The 18,709-nt window shown below is 57.2% G+C and overlaps 5 protein-coding genes across 5 annotated transcripts; 2 read left to right on the plus strand and 3 right to left on the minus strand.

The window, feature by feature from the left end:
• Positions 1-147: 147 nt before the first annotated feature.
• Positions 148-1,828, minus strand: MKK02DRAFT_24331 (uncharacterized protein; the record flags this gene model as incomplete). Its single annotated transcript, XM_053086878.1, has 5 exons — positions 148-210; positions 258-670; positions 716-825; positions 873-1,000; positions 1,079-1,828. The coding sequence occupies 5 exons, from the start codon at positions 1,826-1,828 to the stop codon at positions 148-150; spliced, it is 1,464 nt and encodes a 487-aa protein (XP_052947493.1).
• A 379-nt stretch (positions 1,829-2,207) lies between these two features.
• Positions 2,208-3,862, minus strand: MKK02DRAFT_24348 (transaminase; the record flags this gene model as incomplete). The annotated part of the gene is made up of 4 exons (XM_053086884.1): positions 2,208-2,359; positions 2,428-2,695; positions 2,742-3,373; positions 3,433-3,862. 4 exons carry the CDS (start codon positions 3,860-3,862, stop codon positions 2,208-2,210), a joined length of 1,482 nt encoding a protein of 493 aa, XP_052947494.1.
• A 3,279-nt stretch (positions 3,863-7,141) lies between these two features.
• MKK02DRAFT_43646 (putative SSD1 protein) lies at positions 7,142-12,807 on the minus strand (the record flags this gene model as incomplete). Its single annotated transcript, XM_053092536.1, has 16 exons — positions 7,142-7,154; positions 7,202-7,516; positions 7,564-7,649; positions 7,701-7,840; positions 7,891-7,968; positions 8,021-8,084; positions 8,113-8,218; positions 8,268-8,512; positions 8,560-8,712; positions 8,765-8,882; positions 8,938-9,148; positions 9,201-9,364; positions 9,413-9,565; positions 9,621-9,901; positions 9,951-11,093; positions 11,143-12,807. 16 exons carry the CDS (start codon positions 12,805-12,807, stop codon positions 7,142-7,144), a joined length of 4,935 nt encoding a protein of 1,644 aa, XP_052947495.1.
• Positions 12,808-13,524: 717 nt separating this feature from the next.
• Positions 13,525-16,099, plus strand: MKK02DRAFT_43647 (uncharacterized protein; the record flags this gene model as incomplete). Its single annotated transcript, XM_053092537.1, has 7 exons — positions 13,525-13,611; positions 13,669-14,323; positions 14,398-15,379; positions 15,436-15,609; positions 15,656-15,831; positions 15,881-15,905; positions 15,961-16,099. 7 exons carry the CDS (start codon positions 13,525-13,527, stop codon positions 16,097-16,099), a joined length of 2,238 nt encoding a protein of 745 aa, XP_052947496.1.
• Positions 16,100-17,071: 972 nt separating this feature from the next.
• MKK02DRAFT_32505 (uncharacterized protein) lies at positions 17,072-18,377 on the plus strand (the record flags this gene model as incomplete). The annotated part of the gene is made up of 6 exons (XM_053088517.1): positions 17,072-17,323; positions 17,372-17,465; positions 17,509-17,610; positions 17,658-17,995; positions 18,041-18,134; positions 18,181-18,377. 6 exons carry the CDS (start codon positions 17,072-17,074, stop codon positions 18,375-18,377), a joined length of 1,077 nt encoding a protein of 358 aa, XP_052947497.1.
• Positions 18,378-18,709: the final 332 nt, after the last annotated feature.

The following is an 18,709-nucleotide window of genomic DNA, read 5'->3' on the forward strand; positions in this document are numbered from 1 at the left end:
ATCCATCAGGAAGTATCAGGGCTCACGCGAATCAGAACGACCATTCAGTATCTTGTATATCGCAGACATCTTGATTGTACCTTGCCTGCATATAATGCATCGCAAGATCTGCACTTATCCGTTGATTTTCGACTTTCGCCTCGCGGTCTACGCACCGGCAGCGGTCTTGCCTGTGACGGTCGGGACCGAGCTTGGCGGAATGAAGCCGATCTGTCGAGTCAGCTTGACCTGTTGAACGCGGTAGCCGACAAGCTCACCTCCGTACACAGCGCCGTGATATACTCCGCTGGCGTCAAATCATAGGTCAACGCCAGCCTCGTCAGATTCGCTCCTCCCCCTTCCTTCCCGTCACCGGCCTTCACAATCCCCTCCGTCCCCCGATCCTCATCCATCCAGTTCACATCCACCTCATTCATCCCCAATCCGTCCAGCCGGACGCCGCCTGTAAACTTGTATGTTTCCACAGCGACCACCACGGGGACCCTATACTCTTTCGCGAGCATAGCGACGAGGGCTGTTCCTGCTCGAGCATGGAGGGAGCCGTTCGCGTATAATGCCGAGGCGCCGAGGAGGACGAGGGAGGTTCGTGAGAGCAGAGGCGAGAGGGAGGTGAGGAGAGTGTAGGTCGTGGGTATACCTTGTGCGCTAAGGGCTTCGAGCAGATTCCGGCCTGGGACATCAGCTCGACATACCACCTCCGAGAAGAATAGCTCACCTTCGTGTAATGGCGCAGAGTCCACTACGATCACTTCAAATGTCGCTTCAGGATCTGCCTCCCGCATCTTCGTCCAGGCATAGATCAGACAACGCTCCACAACCGATGATCTTTACCTCAGTCAGCGAGAAATTTAACTGGTGAAGCTCCAGCTCACCTGGCATAGACCATAATGACATCTCCTGCCCGGATCTTCCGCTGGGCCTCAAAGGCGATCTGCTGGCCTGCGTATTCGATCCGGTCTCGGATATAGTACGCGATGGAAAGTATGAGGTGCTGCTTTTGCTACAGCAGATAAGCGACTTGCCCTTACATCCAGCCACCTCCGCATCCCATAATCCTTGGGAAGGCACTTCAACTCACCGCGTCTTCCGTCCGGTCCTCCTCTTCCTCTCCCAGCTTATTGATCTCCCCCTTTAACCACCTAATAGCATTCCCCCCTCCTGCTCCCTTGGGCCGACAACCCTCCAGCCAAGCGATCATGGGACTCAGGTGGCCCGGCAGATCTTTCCACAGTACAGCATTCTCCGGGCTCTCATAATCCCTTATCACCTCCTTGAACGCCAATAACATGCCCGTCGTGCGGGCATTGGAACCTCGGAGGGCGCCAGAGGCCATGAGGCATCCCAGGCGGATGACGAGCGGATGGATCTTCCCGGATTGAATGGCGGTAGCGGTGGCTGGTGGAGTGAGGATGGGGAGGTGTGAGAAGAAGAGAGAATGCGATGGGGTCGGGGGAAGGATATAGGATACGTCCGACAGAAGAGGAGCGGGACGTCGAGCGGCGTTGTTGCCGCCGCCAGTACCGGCGCCACCTGGCTGGGACGATGTGGATTGGCCGAGAGAGGGGTTTGCGTTCGAATTGGAATTTGCGTTCGAGCCGCTGGGTCCAGCTCCTGCAGCGGCTGCGGCCGCCCGAGGGTCCTCCCCTCCGCCTCTAGCAGCAACAGCTGCAGCCCGCTTTTCCTTCTTGATGTCCTTGGCGGACTTCTCGCCTGCTTTGGCTCCAGCGCCATCGGTGGGGGCTTTGGCAGCTTTGGGCTGTTTCGCTGGTTTGGACGTGGGGGCAGTCCCAGAGCCAGAGCCGGATGCTTCGGGCTTTTCGTCTGACATGCTGTTATCAGAGTGTCGGAGGGGTAGCAAGGATATGGGGCAGCCGAGCGGGTGCACGATAGGGAGATGCAAAGTAGAGAAGACGAGAGGGGCAAAGCGAAAGTTGACGGAGGAATTTGAGTCGACGCGCTCAGTGCCAACTTTCCGTTGATCTGGAACCTCTGACGAGGCTGGTCTATGTAGACTGGTTGCTCTTGAGGACCACTGGTCAGCATTGTCACTGTCGATGGATCTAGTGGGGGCTCCTATATTACGACGATGCATATGGCGCAATGCCACTACCTTCCTTCCCCGAAGTCCGCTTGAAATCGTGATCCCTCCCTTCCAAGATGATTTGAAGATACCCCGCCCTTCCTCTTTTCCGTGACCGCGCCTTGCTCTACTGGTACTTGGACATGAAGTCCTTGTGGAATTGCTCGATCTTGCCAATGTACTCCTCTGTACCGGGGCAGAGAGCGGTCACCCGGATATGGTACGAGTCCGGCGCCTGGCCGAAGCCTGACCCAGCGACGGCGCAAATACCCGTAGCGTCTGCCGGTGTCAGCTTGTTTCCCTTTGCCCTCCTCGTCGTACACCGCAATGGCGTATCGGGTACTCACCAAGCAGGTCCAAGGTGTACATTACGTCCGGCTGCTTCCCCCTCTTCTTGGCCTCGTCCAGTGCCCGCTGCGGCATCTCGATCTGCGGGAAGAGGTACATGGCCCCGTCGGCCGGCTGGCACGACATGCCCGGCAGAGCGTTGAAGCGGTCCGACATGAGCTGCGAGCGTGACTTGAGGTTGGCGAGGGTAGTAGATGTCTCGGTGTGCCAGAGTTCGTATGATGGGTCGCCCTTCTTAGGGGGAGCGACAAGGAGGTCCACGCCGACCTAGAGATCAGCACCGCTCTGACATGGTCGAGTGAGATAAACCTACCTGACCGGTCACTGGCGGGCACAGCATGATAGAAGCCATCTTGTAGATCTGCTCAACCACCTCCTCCCTCATGTTCGTCAACTCAAAGTATCCTCCTCTTCTCCCGCACTCGCCGGACGTCCCCTTCGAAATCGAGTGGAACGACACCAGCTGCGTTCCCTCGGCCACCTCCTTGCTCATACTCCTCACGACCTTCTTGAAGGAAACGAATGGCTTCGATTCCGGTTCAAAGATGTTGGCCTGGTACACCTCATCCGCCATGAGCAGGATGCCCTCGTCGTAGCAGAGTTGTACGACGTCCCGCATAGAGTCCTCGGCAAGACATCCGCCAGTAGGGTTTCCGGGGTTGATGATGACGAGTGCCTTGGTTGGCGTGTTGCTCCCGCGGGCGTCCGAGATGGTCTTTTTGAGCGAGTCGAGCGACATGGACCATCCGCCCGATTCGTCCAGGTAGTAAGGGAGGGGTGTGGCGGAAAGGTAGGCGAGTGTGGCGGTGTAGAGGGGGTACTGGGGGATGGGAATCATGACACCGTCACCCTTCTGCAGGGCTACGCCCATGAGGAGGGACACACCGGCCGAGGCGCCGGCGGTGAGGAAGATGGATTCGGGATCTGCGGCGTAGCCATCGCGTTCTGGCTATCAGCCGAGTACAACGGGACACATGGGCCTCTCGCAGAGAATCAAGACTCACCCTCGATGTACTTGGCGATCCGCTTCCTGATCCCCAATATACCCTTCGAATGGGTGTACGCGCCCACCGACCCGATCTCTTCGTGCAGACTCTTCGCCCTCGCGATCGCATCCTCTGGGTACATCTTCTTCGCCAGCTCGATGTGCTCCTCCATCAACGCCGGGTACTCCAGCAGACTGATCACCTGCCGCCAGAAGGTGATTGGACGCTGGTCCAGACCCTTCTGCTGCGGGTTCCCGATGTTGGCCGTAACGACCCGGTCGAACGGAAGGTCTGAGCCTTCCCCATCCGCGAGCTGATGCGCATACTTGTCGGCCTTGAGCGCGAGCTCTCCGCGGACGGCATACGACACCTCGAGGACGGCGGGGTTGATGTTATCCTTGGTGAGGCCCTTGGGCGCGCTGCTGCCGTTGGACTGGGAGGAGGACATGGTGGTATGGAGGGATCGGAAGATCGGAAGGGATGCCGTTGAGGTAGAGCTGCTGGAGCTGGAGTGAAGGGATGTCCGGGCGGTACGTGCGGTTCGTGCGCTGAGTGTGTATGCGCGAGACCCAAATCTTCCAGCAACGCTCATTGATATGAGGTGAGATGCGGAAGGGACAACCATGGTGTCGTCGTGGTCTCTGCCTGCCTGTGCTGCTGCCTCGCTGCTTGGCTGCTGCCTCGCTCGTTATCGGCCCGGTCGGTCGGATGACTTTTGCTAAGGAACAGAACGGAGTCACCGCCGATTGTCTCGGTCTAATGCGATAAGATGGATTGGGCAATTTTAGTTTCGACTCGACACGTGGGGTAGGCGAGTGGGGGAGGGCGGGGGCGGGGGTGGGGTAATGATAAGGGCGGGACTGGGCGAGGGTGCGCAGGGGGTGTAGGCGACGGTGGGGCGGTAGAAAGTCAGGAATATGATCAGGAATGAGTACAACAGGAAGGTTGTTGACTCAACGAGGGGGCTAGCTTCCCCACCAAGGGTCAATGTTAAGGTTCGCTTCACCCACACAGGCATACACACAAGTGGCGGCAGATGTGGCACTTGCATAGCTGAGGGGCACGTCGGCCGGAGTGATCTCTGAGACGGGTGATGAGGCGACGTTCTCCATGCTCCTATTAAGTACCAAGGCCTGTCCTGACTGAGGAAGAATCGCGACCTGCACAATCGTCATCCGAAGGGGACAAACGCTCGAAAACCTTGCGAATCTGCTGGCGTGCGAGATGGGCGTGGAACCCGCAGAGAGCGTCTAGCGAATGCACTAGACACATCGATGATCCTGACTCTGGCGACGTCTGGCGTATACATGAAAGGATGGGCTCGCTGGACAAAAGGCTCGTCCTTTGTCAAGCCCGCTTCAGTCTGTGATGTCGTGGGTGCGAAATGATGCGCCTTTGCGTCCCCCCTTGGGCTATAAATGGCCGTCCGCTCGGCTTTATTTCGCCCTGACCTTCTACTCCTCCTTATTCTCCCTCTACTCGCCACTGAATACCTGGTCTCACGAGCAATACACATCATGACCTGCAGGACTACGACGTCCAACACCGCGTCCATGGCCTGCGAAACCGATTATAGGAATCCCACAGCTGCGTCGTCAACATCCCCACACGGTCATCTGGTGAGTGCCTTGTACCGGGCACAAGGGGACCCCACGTCTCAGTCCTCTCAAGGGACTCAAGGGACGAGTCAGTGCGGGAGCGGGCGCTTGTCAGAGGCCACCCGCAGCGTGGTCGATGGTACCGGTGGGGTGCGCGCTTTCCTCATCGAGCGTCAGCGGGGCACTGAGGACTTTAGGAGGGCTTGAAGTCGTCCGACCCAGAATGTACGGAAGGGGCGTGTCTCGGCCGGAAGGTGCGATGCGTATGGGGTCTCAAGGTATCGATAGGCGGTATATGCATGGCTTGAATGCACGGTTAGCCTGTGACGAAGCGCAGCGCTATAGCTGAGCTATATCGATGTGAAAAGGCACTGAGACTGGTGAGTACACCGGATGCCGAGTACTCAGTGATCTCCACTCTTACCAGCCGTATAGACGATACTCGTGTCATGTCACGCAATATCGCTTCGGGGGCGTAAAGAAAGGATATCCTCATGCTCTTCTCTCCTTGGGCGCCTGAGCGAGCCGACTCTGCGAGCGGTGAGAGGTCCCCGACCATACTCAGCTTTGTTACTGTACTAACAACTGGGAACTACCCTCTATCAGACAATCCATCAATCCAAATCCCTCACACTGCGCCAGCCAAACCATGAGCCGCAACACTTCCGCGCCCTGTTCGACCGCGTCAGAGACCCATACCTCCTCGCTAGGCACGTTGCCATCGCTCCGGTCAACCACTGGAGGCGCCAGTGCCGCGTCCGCGCCGTCGGCGTCGAGAGATGGACAGTCAGCTGGTGGCGGTACTACGGGCTCTGTGAAGTATATAGCTGCCAGCTCTGTGCTCGGAGCTCGGGCCGCAGCTCGAGAGGACGCAGGGAACTACTTTGTCATGTCATAACTTGGAGACCAAGGGTCAACAGTGACTGATCATCTCGACGTTTCCTATACGAGCTCTTCTGCGCTTCTGCTTCATACAAAGTCTACCCAATCCTTTCACTTGTAAAGACTTGCATCAGATGGATTGCACCATTCGCCTGCCAGATGTGTATACTTGGTGGCGAAAAAGCTCAAAAGTCAAATCGAGTAGCAAGAAGAATGCCCCTAAGGGCTTGCTTGCTTGTCTCGATCTTCTCCTTGTCTCGCGGTTACCTCTCACCACACTCTGGGAACCCTCCCCCCGAAGGAGCCTCAGCCATGGGCGGCTTTCGCCGGGCCATGTACTCAGACTCCCCGGGCCCCGGGGGGAAGGAGAGTGGGGTGTAGGTGACATTCTTCCCGGACGGCGCCGTGCGCATCCTAACGCTGGCAAATGCAAGCGAAGGCGACCCCGTCCTGTTACTGGTGGGTGCTGGCCGCTCGACTTCCCGTTCTCCGCCCTCGCGACTTGCGGCGTGTGGAAATGCCGAAGATGTGGCGACCCGCCCCGTCCTGGATGAGGTGTTGACATGCGCATATGCTGAGGTCAGCAGAGTCGGGTGGCAAAGTGGCAGTTTGAGCAATTACGAATCGATCGCTCTTGATACATCGATACAGGGCTCCGTGTACGTCCGATCCCACAGGGTTATCATCGTCATGGACTAGGTCATGGACGCTCGAGGACCAAGAAGTGAGCTTGTAAGTTGAACAGAAAATACAGTATACCGGAAGGGAGAAACAACGGTCAAAAAGGCGAAGCCTCTCATATTCCCTTTCACGCTCATCATTCGAGCGAGTATGCAGCACAGATCGCCACGAGTACCACTGACAGTCCTGATAGCCGTAAACTGAGGGGTCCGAGGGGTTGGCGTCGGTATATACATACTACATGGCTGAAGGGAAGGTGAAACAAGTTGGTGTTTCATGCGCACGGGCTTGACACTCCCACAGGCTCTGTCTCCGAGATCTAAGATAGTCCGACAGTCCCGCAACTCCCTTCGTGACCATAGCAGACCCTAGTAGCGGTGCAGAATAGTAGTTAGATACATATTTGACATCCACATCGATTTCGAGTGAACAGCCACGACAAGCAATCCCCTCTCACTCTCGCTCCCCCGCCGCAAAATCGAGAATCAAGCAATATTGGCACAGATTTCGCTCCAATCCGCAAGCTGATAAACCTCCTCGCACTCCTGTCGTCGACTCGTTATCCATCATGATGCGTATCTGATCGTCAGCCGAGTCCCACTTCTCATGCCAATACAGGCACTCACGGATTGCACGCGTAGATCATCATGACCGGCGGACTCTTGGTCATATCCGCCATTACCACCACCGGGATCGTCATCAACTCCCTCACGTCCTGTATCCTGTGCGCTGAGTTGCCGGTCGACCGCAGACCCTGGAAGGCCGGTGTTGGGCGGCTCGCGGATAGGGCGTACTGCTTCGACTTGGCGGCGGGTCCGGTTGTGGTCTGAGGAGAGGTGGAGCGAGACATGGTGAGTGCCTGGCGGGAGATGGAGACGATGGAGGGATCGTCAGACGTGGCGATGAGGAAGGAGAGGATACCCTCGGTTGTCCAGTACATCCTGTATGATGAGCTTGGTCCTCACAACGCCACGAGGATGCTACTCACGACAAGACATCCTTGTGCTCGTCATAGACGGCATTCTCAAGCGGCATCTTGTCCGCATGAACCCGCTTCTCTATCCCAAACTCAGGCTGAAATGTCAGCTGTAGTCCCGAACACATATCGCGTATGAATCAACTCACAACAATCACGTCAAACGCATTGTCCATCACACCCGTCACTTTACCCTCCCTGACAACCGGCCCATACTTCATCGTCAAGTCGTGGATCAGCATGCACAAGTGCAAGTGGATGGACTGTTCCTCGGCCAACAGAGCGCCGGCTGGCGATTGTCAGCTTGCGTCCCAAAATCATCAGAAAAAAACAGCTCACCTTTCTTGACATTACACTGCTGCGAGATCTTGGCAACTTGGTCTCGGTCCATCAGGAATTTGACGTCGTCCCGATTGGCTGATACTGTCAGCTGCTGAGCAATCTTTTACTCCTCAAGCAGCGGACATACGAGATGTGATGCAAGCTTCGAGCATACGGTGGACGATGACATCGGCGTACCTGCGGATAGGAGACTACCATTGTCAGCTTTATCTCCAAAACCATGCAAGCGAGAAAACTAGCAGTGAAGTGGGTGTAAAGCGGCGCATTGAGAGCCCAATGCCCATACTTGGCAATATCCAGCATGCCCGAGCAGAAGTATCTCGCACTGATACCATCAGCTCCTTTGCCACATGCCGATGGCATCTCGAACTCACGAAGTCATAGCCTTCTTCTTGAGCAACTCCAGACAAAGCGCCGCCTCTGTATCCGAGATATCCTCGAACGACTTTTGCAGCGCGCCAGCAGACGACCCGTCCATCTTGTACCCGAGCTTCTCTGCGCGCTTGACAAAGTTCTCAATCCGGCGTTCGACGGGCGGTTCGTGGCGCCGCAGGAGAGCTTGTTCGGGGAGACTGCTAGCGATAAGGTGGGCAACGCTGGTATTGGCGAGCAACATAAACTTGGGTGATCAGCTAGCGTCTGAAGTTCTTGATGGGACAAGCTTACCTCTTCGACGAGTATGTTGGCTTCGGTTCGCTGATAGTCGCTGACATCGACCGGATCGGACTTGTCGTCGAGGATAAACGAGACCTTGATCTTGCGATCGGAAGTCATTGCGCCGGACTCTAATCGCCTTGCTCGTAGCTTGGTTGCAAGTTCCTGTCGAGATCAGCTTCTGCCTGATTTACTTGTAAGTCCGGGAAAAGCCTACATGAAGGGCTTTGATGTCACTTCCCACAGCTTTGCCATCTCCGTGAATCTTTGACGCTGGTAGATCTCCCGAGTTGATACCCTCCGAAGCTTCCGCATACGTCATTTTACCGCAGGACCTAGCGAGAGTCAGCTACGGTCCCGGTTGCAGATCCTCTAGCTGAGGGAACGTACTTGATGATCGTCCTCGCATAGCTCTTATCCACCACCCGCCCCTCCTTGTCGATCTGGAAGAACGCCGAGAACGCCAGCCTGTCCACTCCGGGCTGAAGGGAACAGAACTCTTCCGATAGTGTGGGCGGGAGCATAGGTACTGCGCGCTGAACGAGATAGACTGATGTTCCGCGCTTGCGGGCTTCGCGATCCAGAGCAGTGTTCAGTTTGACTAAAGGATAAGCTACGTGCCTTTGGTCGCAAAGCAGAGACAGGCAGCTCACCGAAGTAGGAGACATCTGCAATATGCACGCCGACCGTACTGGTCCCATCATCGTTCTTCTTGATCGACAGCGCGTCATCCAGGTCCGAAGCGCTAGTTGGGTCGATTGTAAAGACACGGTCTTCTCGGAGGTCCTGGCGAACTTCAAACTCCCTATCGGGGATACTGCAGAGTCAGCTCGGCTGGCTCAGACGTGAGTATAGCAAGACTCACGTCCACGGTGTCGGGGGCAAGCACTTGAGCGCCTGGTCCGGGAACTCTTCCGTGGGGAAGTTGCAATCCTTGAGCAGGGCGCTCGTTTCGACTTCGGGGTCCCCGATGGGTCCGAGCTCCTCGACGAGCGTTCCGAACGGGTGCAGACTGGTACTGACAGGTCAGCTCTTGTTTCCATCACATGAAACCGCGAGCTGAGGATACGTACATCGGCCATCGCTTGATAGTAGCCACAAACAGCCTGTCCCCATACTTGTCGGACTTCTCGATAAAGTCTTCCGGCGCCTGCTCCGTCGGGATCGCAATGAGCGGTACGCGCTTGTCGGTGGGCTTGAACCAGACAATCTTGGGCCGGGATTCGGGCTCGTCTCGCCTCCGATCGTCTCCGCGTTCTTTCCGCTCGAGGTCTTGCTTTTCCTTGGTGGCCGCGCTGGACGGACGAAGGACGCCAAGTTGACCAGAGAAGAGTTGCCCGGGCATGCGTTCGACCTGATGGTCAGCTCAATCCATAAAGACCGTGCGCCTTCGGCTAGCTCACCACAGCGACGACGTGACCCGCAAACTGAGGCTTGGTGACATCATCCACCAATTCTTCCTCCGCCAACAACAATCCCTGCCCCTCAACCTCCACGTCGTCCTTCTTCTTCTCGACCCTCTTCCGATCCGCAGGCTTGAGATCCCAAATGCTATTCTCCTCCTTCCGCTTCTTCTTCTCCTCCTTGTCCTTCTTGGTATTCCACACCTCATCCACATCCAGCAACTCGATCGCCACAATATCGCCCTCAAGGGCACGGTTCCGGTCCTTGGACCCGCAGATGTAGATGTCCGCCTCGAGGACGTCGGTAGCGACGTATGCGTCAGACCGGTTCTTCTTGTTGACTCGGAGGATTCCGACGACGAGCTTGCCCGCCTGGAGAAGGGGCGGGAGGGACGCTTGAGGAAGGTATGGCGCGAAAAGGGACTTCCGCTGGGGTCCCGAGGCGTTCTGTTGGAGTTGTAGCTGGAAAGCCTGTTGTTGCTGCCAGAGGTTGGTACCGCCGGGACTGGAAAGGGTGGTTGCAGCGAGCAAGTTCGGAAGCATGTTTGGCAGAGCGAACGAGGCCATCCGGTTGTGCCCCCCGCCAGCAGCGGCTCGGAATTGCGCGAGCGACTGAAGCTGGGCCTGGGCCGAAGCCAGATCGGTGACCTGTCCCTGGCCCTGGTTCTGGCCATTCTGGCCGACCTGGCTGATGGATCGCCAGTTCCCAGACTCAAAGCCGCTGCCGCCCCGACTGCCGGACCGGTGATGTCCACCACCAATAGGCATATTCCCATCCTCCGGAATATCCTCGACGGCGCCAAAGCCGGAGCCGGCGCCGGCGCCCTTGGCGAAGACGTTCACGCTGTGTCGCCGACTGTGGCTGGTAGGGACGGGCGGAGGCGGCATGTCGTTGAGAGTACGCGAGGTAGGACGCATCGCCTCCAGGAGAGCGGCTTCGTCGTATGAGGTAAAGGCGTCACCAGCGGCAGACGACATTGCGCTAGACTGGACTCGACGATGACCCCGAAGCTGGGCGGAGGGCTTGACGAATTGGTCCATCTGGCTGAAGGAGGATCCGCCGTTTCGCTTGGCCGCTGCTTCTTCTTGCTGGAGCGCCTTCTGCTTCGCCTGGAGCGCTTCAATCTGGCTTTGCAGCTCGAGCTACAGCTTCAGCTTTGATGTATGCATGGATACGTTTCATCCAACTCACCTGCTGCTGCATGGCCGGGGTCAACTCGCTCCCAGTGCGCCTGTGAGCGCGAGCTGCGAGCCCCGCCAGACCAGTCGCTTCGGCTCCACCGATTCCCTGGCTCCGATCCACCCGAATAGCACTGTGTGTCTGAGCAGGTCCGCGATCGCCGATAGATTCCCGGCGCTTGGCGCCAAAGCTGAAAGACGAGTTCATCTGCTCCCTTCCACCGCCGTGCGACAGCCCGTCCATCCTGAAGCCACCGACACGGTCGGGCTCATCATCCTCCTCAAACACAGGAGGAGGGTTGCGGAGCGTCGCCTGCGCCGCCCGCTGCCTGGCATCCTCGACCGCCAGCAGAGCCTGCTGCTGCATGTCGTACACCTGCTGGGCCTGGGTCAGAGCAGCGACTTGCTGCTGGGTGACATGGGCTTGCCGCTGCTCCGCCAACGCTCGGAAGCGGGGAGCAAGACCCATCTGGTACTGCTGCGCCTGGGCTTGCTGCTGAGCGAGTTGGTTGGCCGAGATCTGTGCCTGGAGCAGCTGGATCTGCTGGTACTGGATTCGCTGAGCGGCGAGGAGCTGCTGATACTGGTCGCCGTAGCCCTCGGGGTGGTACTCTTCGGTCTCGGTCAGACCCCCGAGCGAGCCGTATGGCCCCGAAGCCGCAGGAACAAGTGGGAAGTGTGGGAGTGCGGCGGGGAATGCCGCTTGCGGAGATGGGTTGAAAGCAAGGGGGTTGAGGGGGGCGATACCGTGGAAGGATGAGGTGGACGTCCGGCGGTTCCGCTCGCTGCTCATCGACATGGAGCGGTGCTGCCCGGACGGTGCGCGAGGGAGATTTGGCTGCTCGATGGGCGAGATGCCCATCGGCGACCGGGTGGGTTTGGCGGAGGGAGTGAAGGTAGGTGCGTCCGCCTTGAGCTTGTTATTGCTCATGGGGCCAGACAGGGGAGAGTTGGACGGAGGAGGGGATTTCGACGTGTCCTTGGCGTCTCGGCCACTGACAGACCGGGACCCATTGTTGGAAGTCCCAGTGGATCCGGTGGTCGGTGCGGGGGTAGTCCCTGGAGGCAGCGTCTTCAGATCCGAGATCATCTTCTGAAGACTGCTGAGGGCATCTCCGCCCATTTTCTGCTTGACGGCATCGCGCGCAGCATCGATGGCTGCTTTGGGTGGGGACATGACGGCGGTGAGCGAACGCGGACCAGACGCGGACTGCGAATCCTGATCGCCTTTAGCCTTCTCGGATGATTGAGATGCTGTCCGGCCCGGGGAGGAGGCACCGGGAATGGCGATAGGGGCTGGACGACCGCCTTTGCCAGATTTCCCCTTCTTCTCGTCCTTCGGCGCGTCCTCTCGAGGGGTAGTAGCTCCGCTCTTTCCACCACCCTTCTTGTTCCGCCCCTTCTTGCCCTCCTCTGACTTGACACCTAGGCTGGTACCGCCCGACAAAGGCTTCGAGCCTCCGTTGCGGCTACCATTCTCGCTCGGACCTCTCGACGAGTGAGAGCCTGACCGTGACATGTTGGAATTGTTGGACGAGCCATTTTTCGATCGACCGCGCCGAGAGGAAGAGGACCGGTTGGAGCCCGCAGAGGATGGCCGAGAGGGGTCTACAGGAGGAGCGAGGGTAGAGGAAGCGGGAGTGAGAGTTGGTTGGGGAGAGACGACCGCGTCGGACATGCTGAGGAGATGGGGCGAGGGCGAGACGTAGATATAAGTATGGCCTATGACTTTAGCGCGAGTCATAGTGAGGGTGTAGAGGTGAAGAAGGTGAGGAGTAATGGTGCACCCTAGACAGAGGTGTTGGGTACATACCTTGTCTTGGCCGTGTCGATGCTTGACGACGTGGGTGCTCGTCGAGGCGGTCGAGCGTCGAATGGGGAGGCGACGGCCAGTGAAGCCTTGAATAGGTTGTGGCTGTCTTGACGACTATCTACTGAGCTATACAAGGTACTTGAGCAAGGAATGAGAAGGATAGGGACCCTAAGTGAATGCCTGAGCGGGGATCCTTGTCTTGTCTTAGCTTGCTACAGGGGAGCGAGTGAGCGGCAAAGGGAGCTAGGAGGGGCTCGAGCTTCGCGTGGCGATGCTGCCCGGCCGGCCCCTGGACGCGTTATGGAGTGAGAGGAGAACTCCGTGTCTAGTACGTCATTTGGCTGCTTACGTATGCTGGGAGATCTGACGCACGGGCTTCCGAACGCACGTGCTGGTCCGTCGCCGCCTCCACTTCTCCTCCTCATGAGAAACGAAAACAAATCTCTCCTTCCTATGTCCACCTCGCTATGTGTATAGTCAACACCCGCATCTGCATATGACAGCCAACGCAGAGCCCGACAGATCATATCTTAGAAGACTTCTCTCCGGGACGTCGCCTACCGCTTGAACTGCGCCACCGCAATGAAGTTCGGAAAGGAGTTCCAGCAGATCCTCTCGGACTCGCACTTTCCCGAAGAATGGAGATCTTCTGCCATAGAATATGGACAAGTGAGATGCCATTGTCCGAGATGCATATTACTGGCTGGAGCCTAGCTAACAATGTAGCTCAAAAAGATCATCAAGGATGTCGTATCCGAGCTGTCCGGAATGGGATTGTCGCCGGATGTCCTCAACAAACTGCTCGTGACCGAGGAGGCACGAGTCACGCCGGCTCATTCTCCCCAAGGCAGAGCCGAAGTATCCTCGGCATTTCAGTCCACTACACCACCCGCGGTTGAAGGCGACATCCTCGAGTTCGAGTTTGACTCGGACGAGGCGTCTCCGCCCTCCCTGTACCCTACGCCCATGTCCGCACCGCGGCAGCCCAAGCAGACCCTCGTCGACCCTATGCTCGATACGAGCGGCTACTCAGACCTCCATCCACCCGCTACCTCGCGGTCTATGGAGGCCGGACCCTCGTCACTTCACCCCTCCCACAACCAGCGGAAATTCCGGGTCCGGCTGCTCTCGGAGTCCAGGCCGGAAACGCCAGCGGCGAGCAGAGACCCTTCGCCCGGCGGCGAAGCGAGGGCGCGCCCAATGAGCGTCTCGGGAATGTTCAAGGACACAGGCGCGGGAGAGCTGGGAGATGGGGATCAATTGAGTGGGTCATGGGGACGGGAGAGTGTGCTGGACGGGGCCGGGGGAGTGAGGGGCCGGAAAGTGATCAGGCGGAGCATGAACGAGGGAACTAGGGTGAAGGCGGAGTATGTTCTTGGTGGTAAGTCTGAGCTTTTGATCGACGTGGTTGTAGCCTCGGCAGTCTAGGCATAGAAACAACAAGCTAATATCCAGGGGATGCTCAGCACCCACAACCGCAATTAGTCCTTCATCTCCCCGCGGCAACACCCCCTCTATCGCGAGATACGTCTTCTACACCCTCCATGTCGAACGGTGTCTCATCTGAGGATGACACAGAGGATGAGGACGAGACGTTGTCTCGCGTAGCGGTACCCATCCGGAAATCCACTCTCCTGCTTCAATCCGCCGCCAACTCGCCAAATACCATCCGCGCTGCCCGGTCTCCACTCGAGCCGCCCGAGATAGACATTGTCCCGCCAAGTCCAAGTCTCCAGCGAGTACGGACGGCACTGTCACCCATCTTTGCCCTTGCCAGCGGGGCTATCGATAATGACCTAGGCGATCTGTCTTTAGGGGATTCGGCAATAGAGGATGAGCCCCTCGAGCTGCCCACTCCCCCTCCTCTCGGTCGCCCCGGCCCCTCTCCGCCCAACGGCGAGCGAGATAGGGATATCATCATCCCACTCGCCTCGGACCAGGCATTCTTCAACCTCCTCACAGCCGCTCTCACCTCCCTATCCGCCTTCCACGCAGAACAGCAGGAACAATTCCGCCTATCTGTCTCCCGTCTCTGCTCTATGGTATCCACCTCGATCCAACCCTCCTCCTCCTCTTCTGGCTCCGGCGCTAGCATCTCCCCTCTCACGTCCAACGGCACCCGACCATTCGGCGTCGCCCCCTCACTCGCCAGACCCAACAAGAAGGACCTATACGCATGGCGCGAGATCTTCACGCTGTGGATCGAAGCGGAGATCTTTGAGAGCTCTGCTGAGCGGACAAGAGGGGAACGGACGGTCGAGCAGGCGGAAGTGCGGCTGCAGAAGTTTGCGGACGAGGTGATCAAGCGTGGTTTAGGGGATCGGCGTACACTGAGGGGAAAGAAGGCAAGAGGGGCATGGGAGGAGTTCCTGCGGCTGAATGTGCTGTTGCTGGATCTGAAGCGGTTCCAGATGGCCAACATCAATGCGGCGAGAAAGTGAGTCACTACTGGTCGGCCTGATGTACCGCATGAGGGATGAGCTCATTCTACAGGATTCTGAAGAAGCACGACAAGCGGACTGCTCTGACCGCTTCGACTGGATTCCAATCCTTCGTCCGCTCTACGTTATCAGCAGTCGGTACGGACGGCAACATCACCACCTGGACCTTCTACAATACCTCACTCCCACATGTCCTGCTCGCCAGCCTGACTGATACCCTGCTACCGTATGTACCCCTGCTTTTACTGAGCTAGTTTCTGCTGACAGGACAGGATCTTGCCAAGTCTGGACGACTACGCCTGCCTCATCTGCACCTCAATAGCCTTCAAGCCCATCCGCCTGTCGTGCAAGCATCTCTTCTGCGTACGGTGCTTGGTGAAGATGCAACGGGCGGGCAAGGCAGAGTGTCCGCTCTGCCGGTCGAGGGTGGTATTGCTAGCAGACAAGGGTGAGCTCCTCCTCTCATAGTATGTCGGGGGCGCGCTGACGAATGGTAGACTCGTTAGATGTGCAAGTCATGAGGTAAGCCAAGGACTCATCACTGTAAGAAAATACGGAGCAAAGCTGACTCGTCTAGCTATATGAAGGAGTGGTTCCCGAAGGAAGTCAAGATGAAGCAGAAGGAGAATGACGAGGAGATCAATCGGGAGCTCATGTCGTACACGCAAGGTGGGGCAGGCGGGGGATCGGGAGGGAAGGAGTGTGTCATCATGTAGAGTACAAGTATAATTGGGTATCTCACTGTGGGTAATGCTATATGTTGGGCCTGTGCTCGTTAGGCTCCGGCATGGTCGACCAGACGATGCGGACTCGCTCGAGTACCAGCAAAAAATGAGGCGGTCCGACGTGGTCTCATGTACCGATAGGTCCAATTCGCGATGGCGCCCATGACATCCACAAACCTGTGTCGAACTGAATCCTGTATTCCTCTAAAGCAGAGCTTAGGAATCAACTCGACTGCTGCTGGACAAAGTCTAGCAGCCCCCTTCGGTCTCAAGGTGGCGAAGTGGCTGGTTGGGTGGCAAAACGCCACTTTTTCCGGATGGAGGAATGTGGAGTTGGCCATCCGCACGATGACGCACGCAGCAAGCAGTAACGCCGGCGGCAGTAACGCCGGTCGCCGTCGTGGTCTCTTGGCAGCGCCGGTCAGCTGATCGTCCCGAACTCCCTCATATTGTAGAACTCCCTTCTCTGAGTCTCCTCTGGCTCTCATGATATCATCATCGATTATGTCAACAAGTGCGACGTGGTCCACACATTAATGCCTCGAAGCATTATCCCCACATCGGACATATCCAGCCTCCGCCGGAGCCCCCGCACAGCTCACCGGATCTTGGCACTGCGTTGGTAAACGCCACAGCAATTGAGTGAGCGATTATATACAGCCCCTGAGCTCCACTCTCTCCCGCAACGTCCTCCACCTCGCTTTTCCATCGTAGCAACCCATACCGGAGACGTATACTATCGTCAGGCATCGCATTGGCGCTGAACGCAGCGTCACGGAACCCGTCTCTCATCCTTGGCACGATATGTCGCCTGTCTACACCGGTGCGCATGCGGGATTTCCTGACTTGGGTATGCGACACTGTCAAGGTATAAGGGCAACCCCCACTTCTGATTGTCTCCTCACATCCCCACTGCCCTTCTCAAACCCTCTACTGATCTATCACTCCTGATCTACCGCTACAATGCTCGTCAAACTTGCCATCCTCTTCCCCTTGCTCGCCTCTGTTATCGCTGCTCCTGTGCTCTCCGCCCGCCAGGACCAAGAAGAGGACGACAACGAGAACCGCAACACAATCGCCAATGACGACGACGGGGTCATCTTCTCGCCCCGCAACGGGTCCAGCATCGCTCGAGGGTCCACCTTTAACTTCACCTATTCGGTCGATGACGAGGACACCACCCGGGCCGACATCGCTCTTATTCGTTACGTTCGAGTGAGTCCATCTCTTCTATCTTTGGCTTCTGTGCTGACATGTCTCCAGGTAGGAGGTGATATCGCTGCTAGCGGAGCCGACGGCTCAAGGTCGGTCAACACCCAGTTGACCCTCCCCGCTGGTATCGCTAGCGGACGCTACTGTAAGTCATTCCCCTGAGAAGTCGTATCAAGCTTACAGAGCAGTGCTTGCGGTGGACGAGGTCGAGGGCGATGGTGATGATGAGGACGAGGAGACTTCTGTCGGCAATGACTGGTCAGAGTATGACCTTGTCACTGCTACCAACAGTGAGCTCTCTCTCATACAGCTCACGTGCCAAGCTGATCACTTCCAGATGGTGTCAAGTCCCCTTACTGGATCAACGTCGCCAGACCATCCACCAGGCGGTCTTTGGTCGCTCGCCAGCAGGAGGAGGACGGGGGCGGAGAGGAGGAAGAGGAAGGTGACTCGGAGAACGAGCAGGAGGCTCAGACTGCCAATGAGAATGATCGGGACAATGACAGGGAGGATCTCGACGACGACTCGAACGACGAGAATGGCGACGGCGACTCTTCCAACCTCCTCTCTCCCTCAAACGGTACTGCCATTGCCTCCGGTGCCACCTTCAACTTCAACTACGCTTGCGATGGTGATTGCCAGGCTGTCAGGCTTGCTCTTGTCCGCTTCTACCGAGTAAGCTGCTATCTCTTTGGTTCCATGGATCAAGCTGACGCTCAGGTCCTTAACAACACCGCCGTCTCTAGTCGTGATGACCAGAAGTACATCCGTACTACCATCACCCTCCCCGCCACCCTCCCTGCCGCCAACTATGGTATGTCATATCTGTCTTCAATATCGTACTCATGCTGATGTCTCAGTCTTGGCAGTTCGTGAGCGAGATGGGTTAGAGGATGAGGACGAGGAGGAGAATGACCGCTCCACCAATGCCGGCCAGTACTTCGACCGCTACTTTGATTACGACATCAACTTCAAGAGCTTCACGGAGGGGAATGTCGCCAACTCCGATGATGGCCGGTTCGTGATCAGAGTTGTCAATGGTACTACCACAGCTTAGACATCTTGTCATGGTCGTCACAAATAACAAATCTATAATAACTCAAGTGTAGCGATAGCTTAGGTATACATGTCCTTTAGCGATGCATAGTCTGATGCTCTTACACTTGTTGTCTCAAAAGCCGGCCTTCTCTAGGACATTCCCTGCGAGTCCGACTCTTCTACCCTTGCCGGACATGAGAGAACTTCCGAGTCGTCCCTCACTGAGACATGCCCATACCAGCTACTACATAGCCTCGATGTGAAAGCCCCCGACCATTGCATCATTCTCCTATCACTACATGGGAGGGATTCGGATGTTCAGCTACTGGATTTAGAAACTATAAGCTGGCT

This window comes from Dioszegia hungarica (assembly GCF_025882075.1).
Source record: "Dioszegia hungarica strain PDD-24b-2 chromosome Unknown MKK02contig_7, whole genome shotgun sequence".
NCBI lineage: Eukaryota > Fungi > Basidiomycota > Tremellomycetes > Tremellales > Bulleribasidiaceae > Dioszegia > Dioszegia hungarica.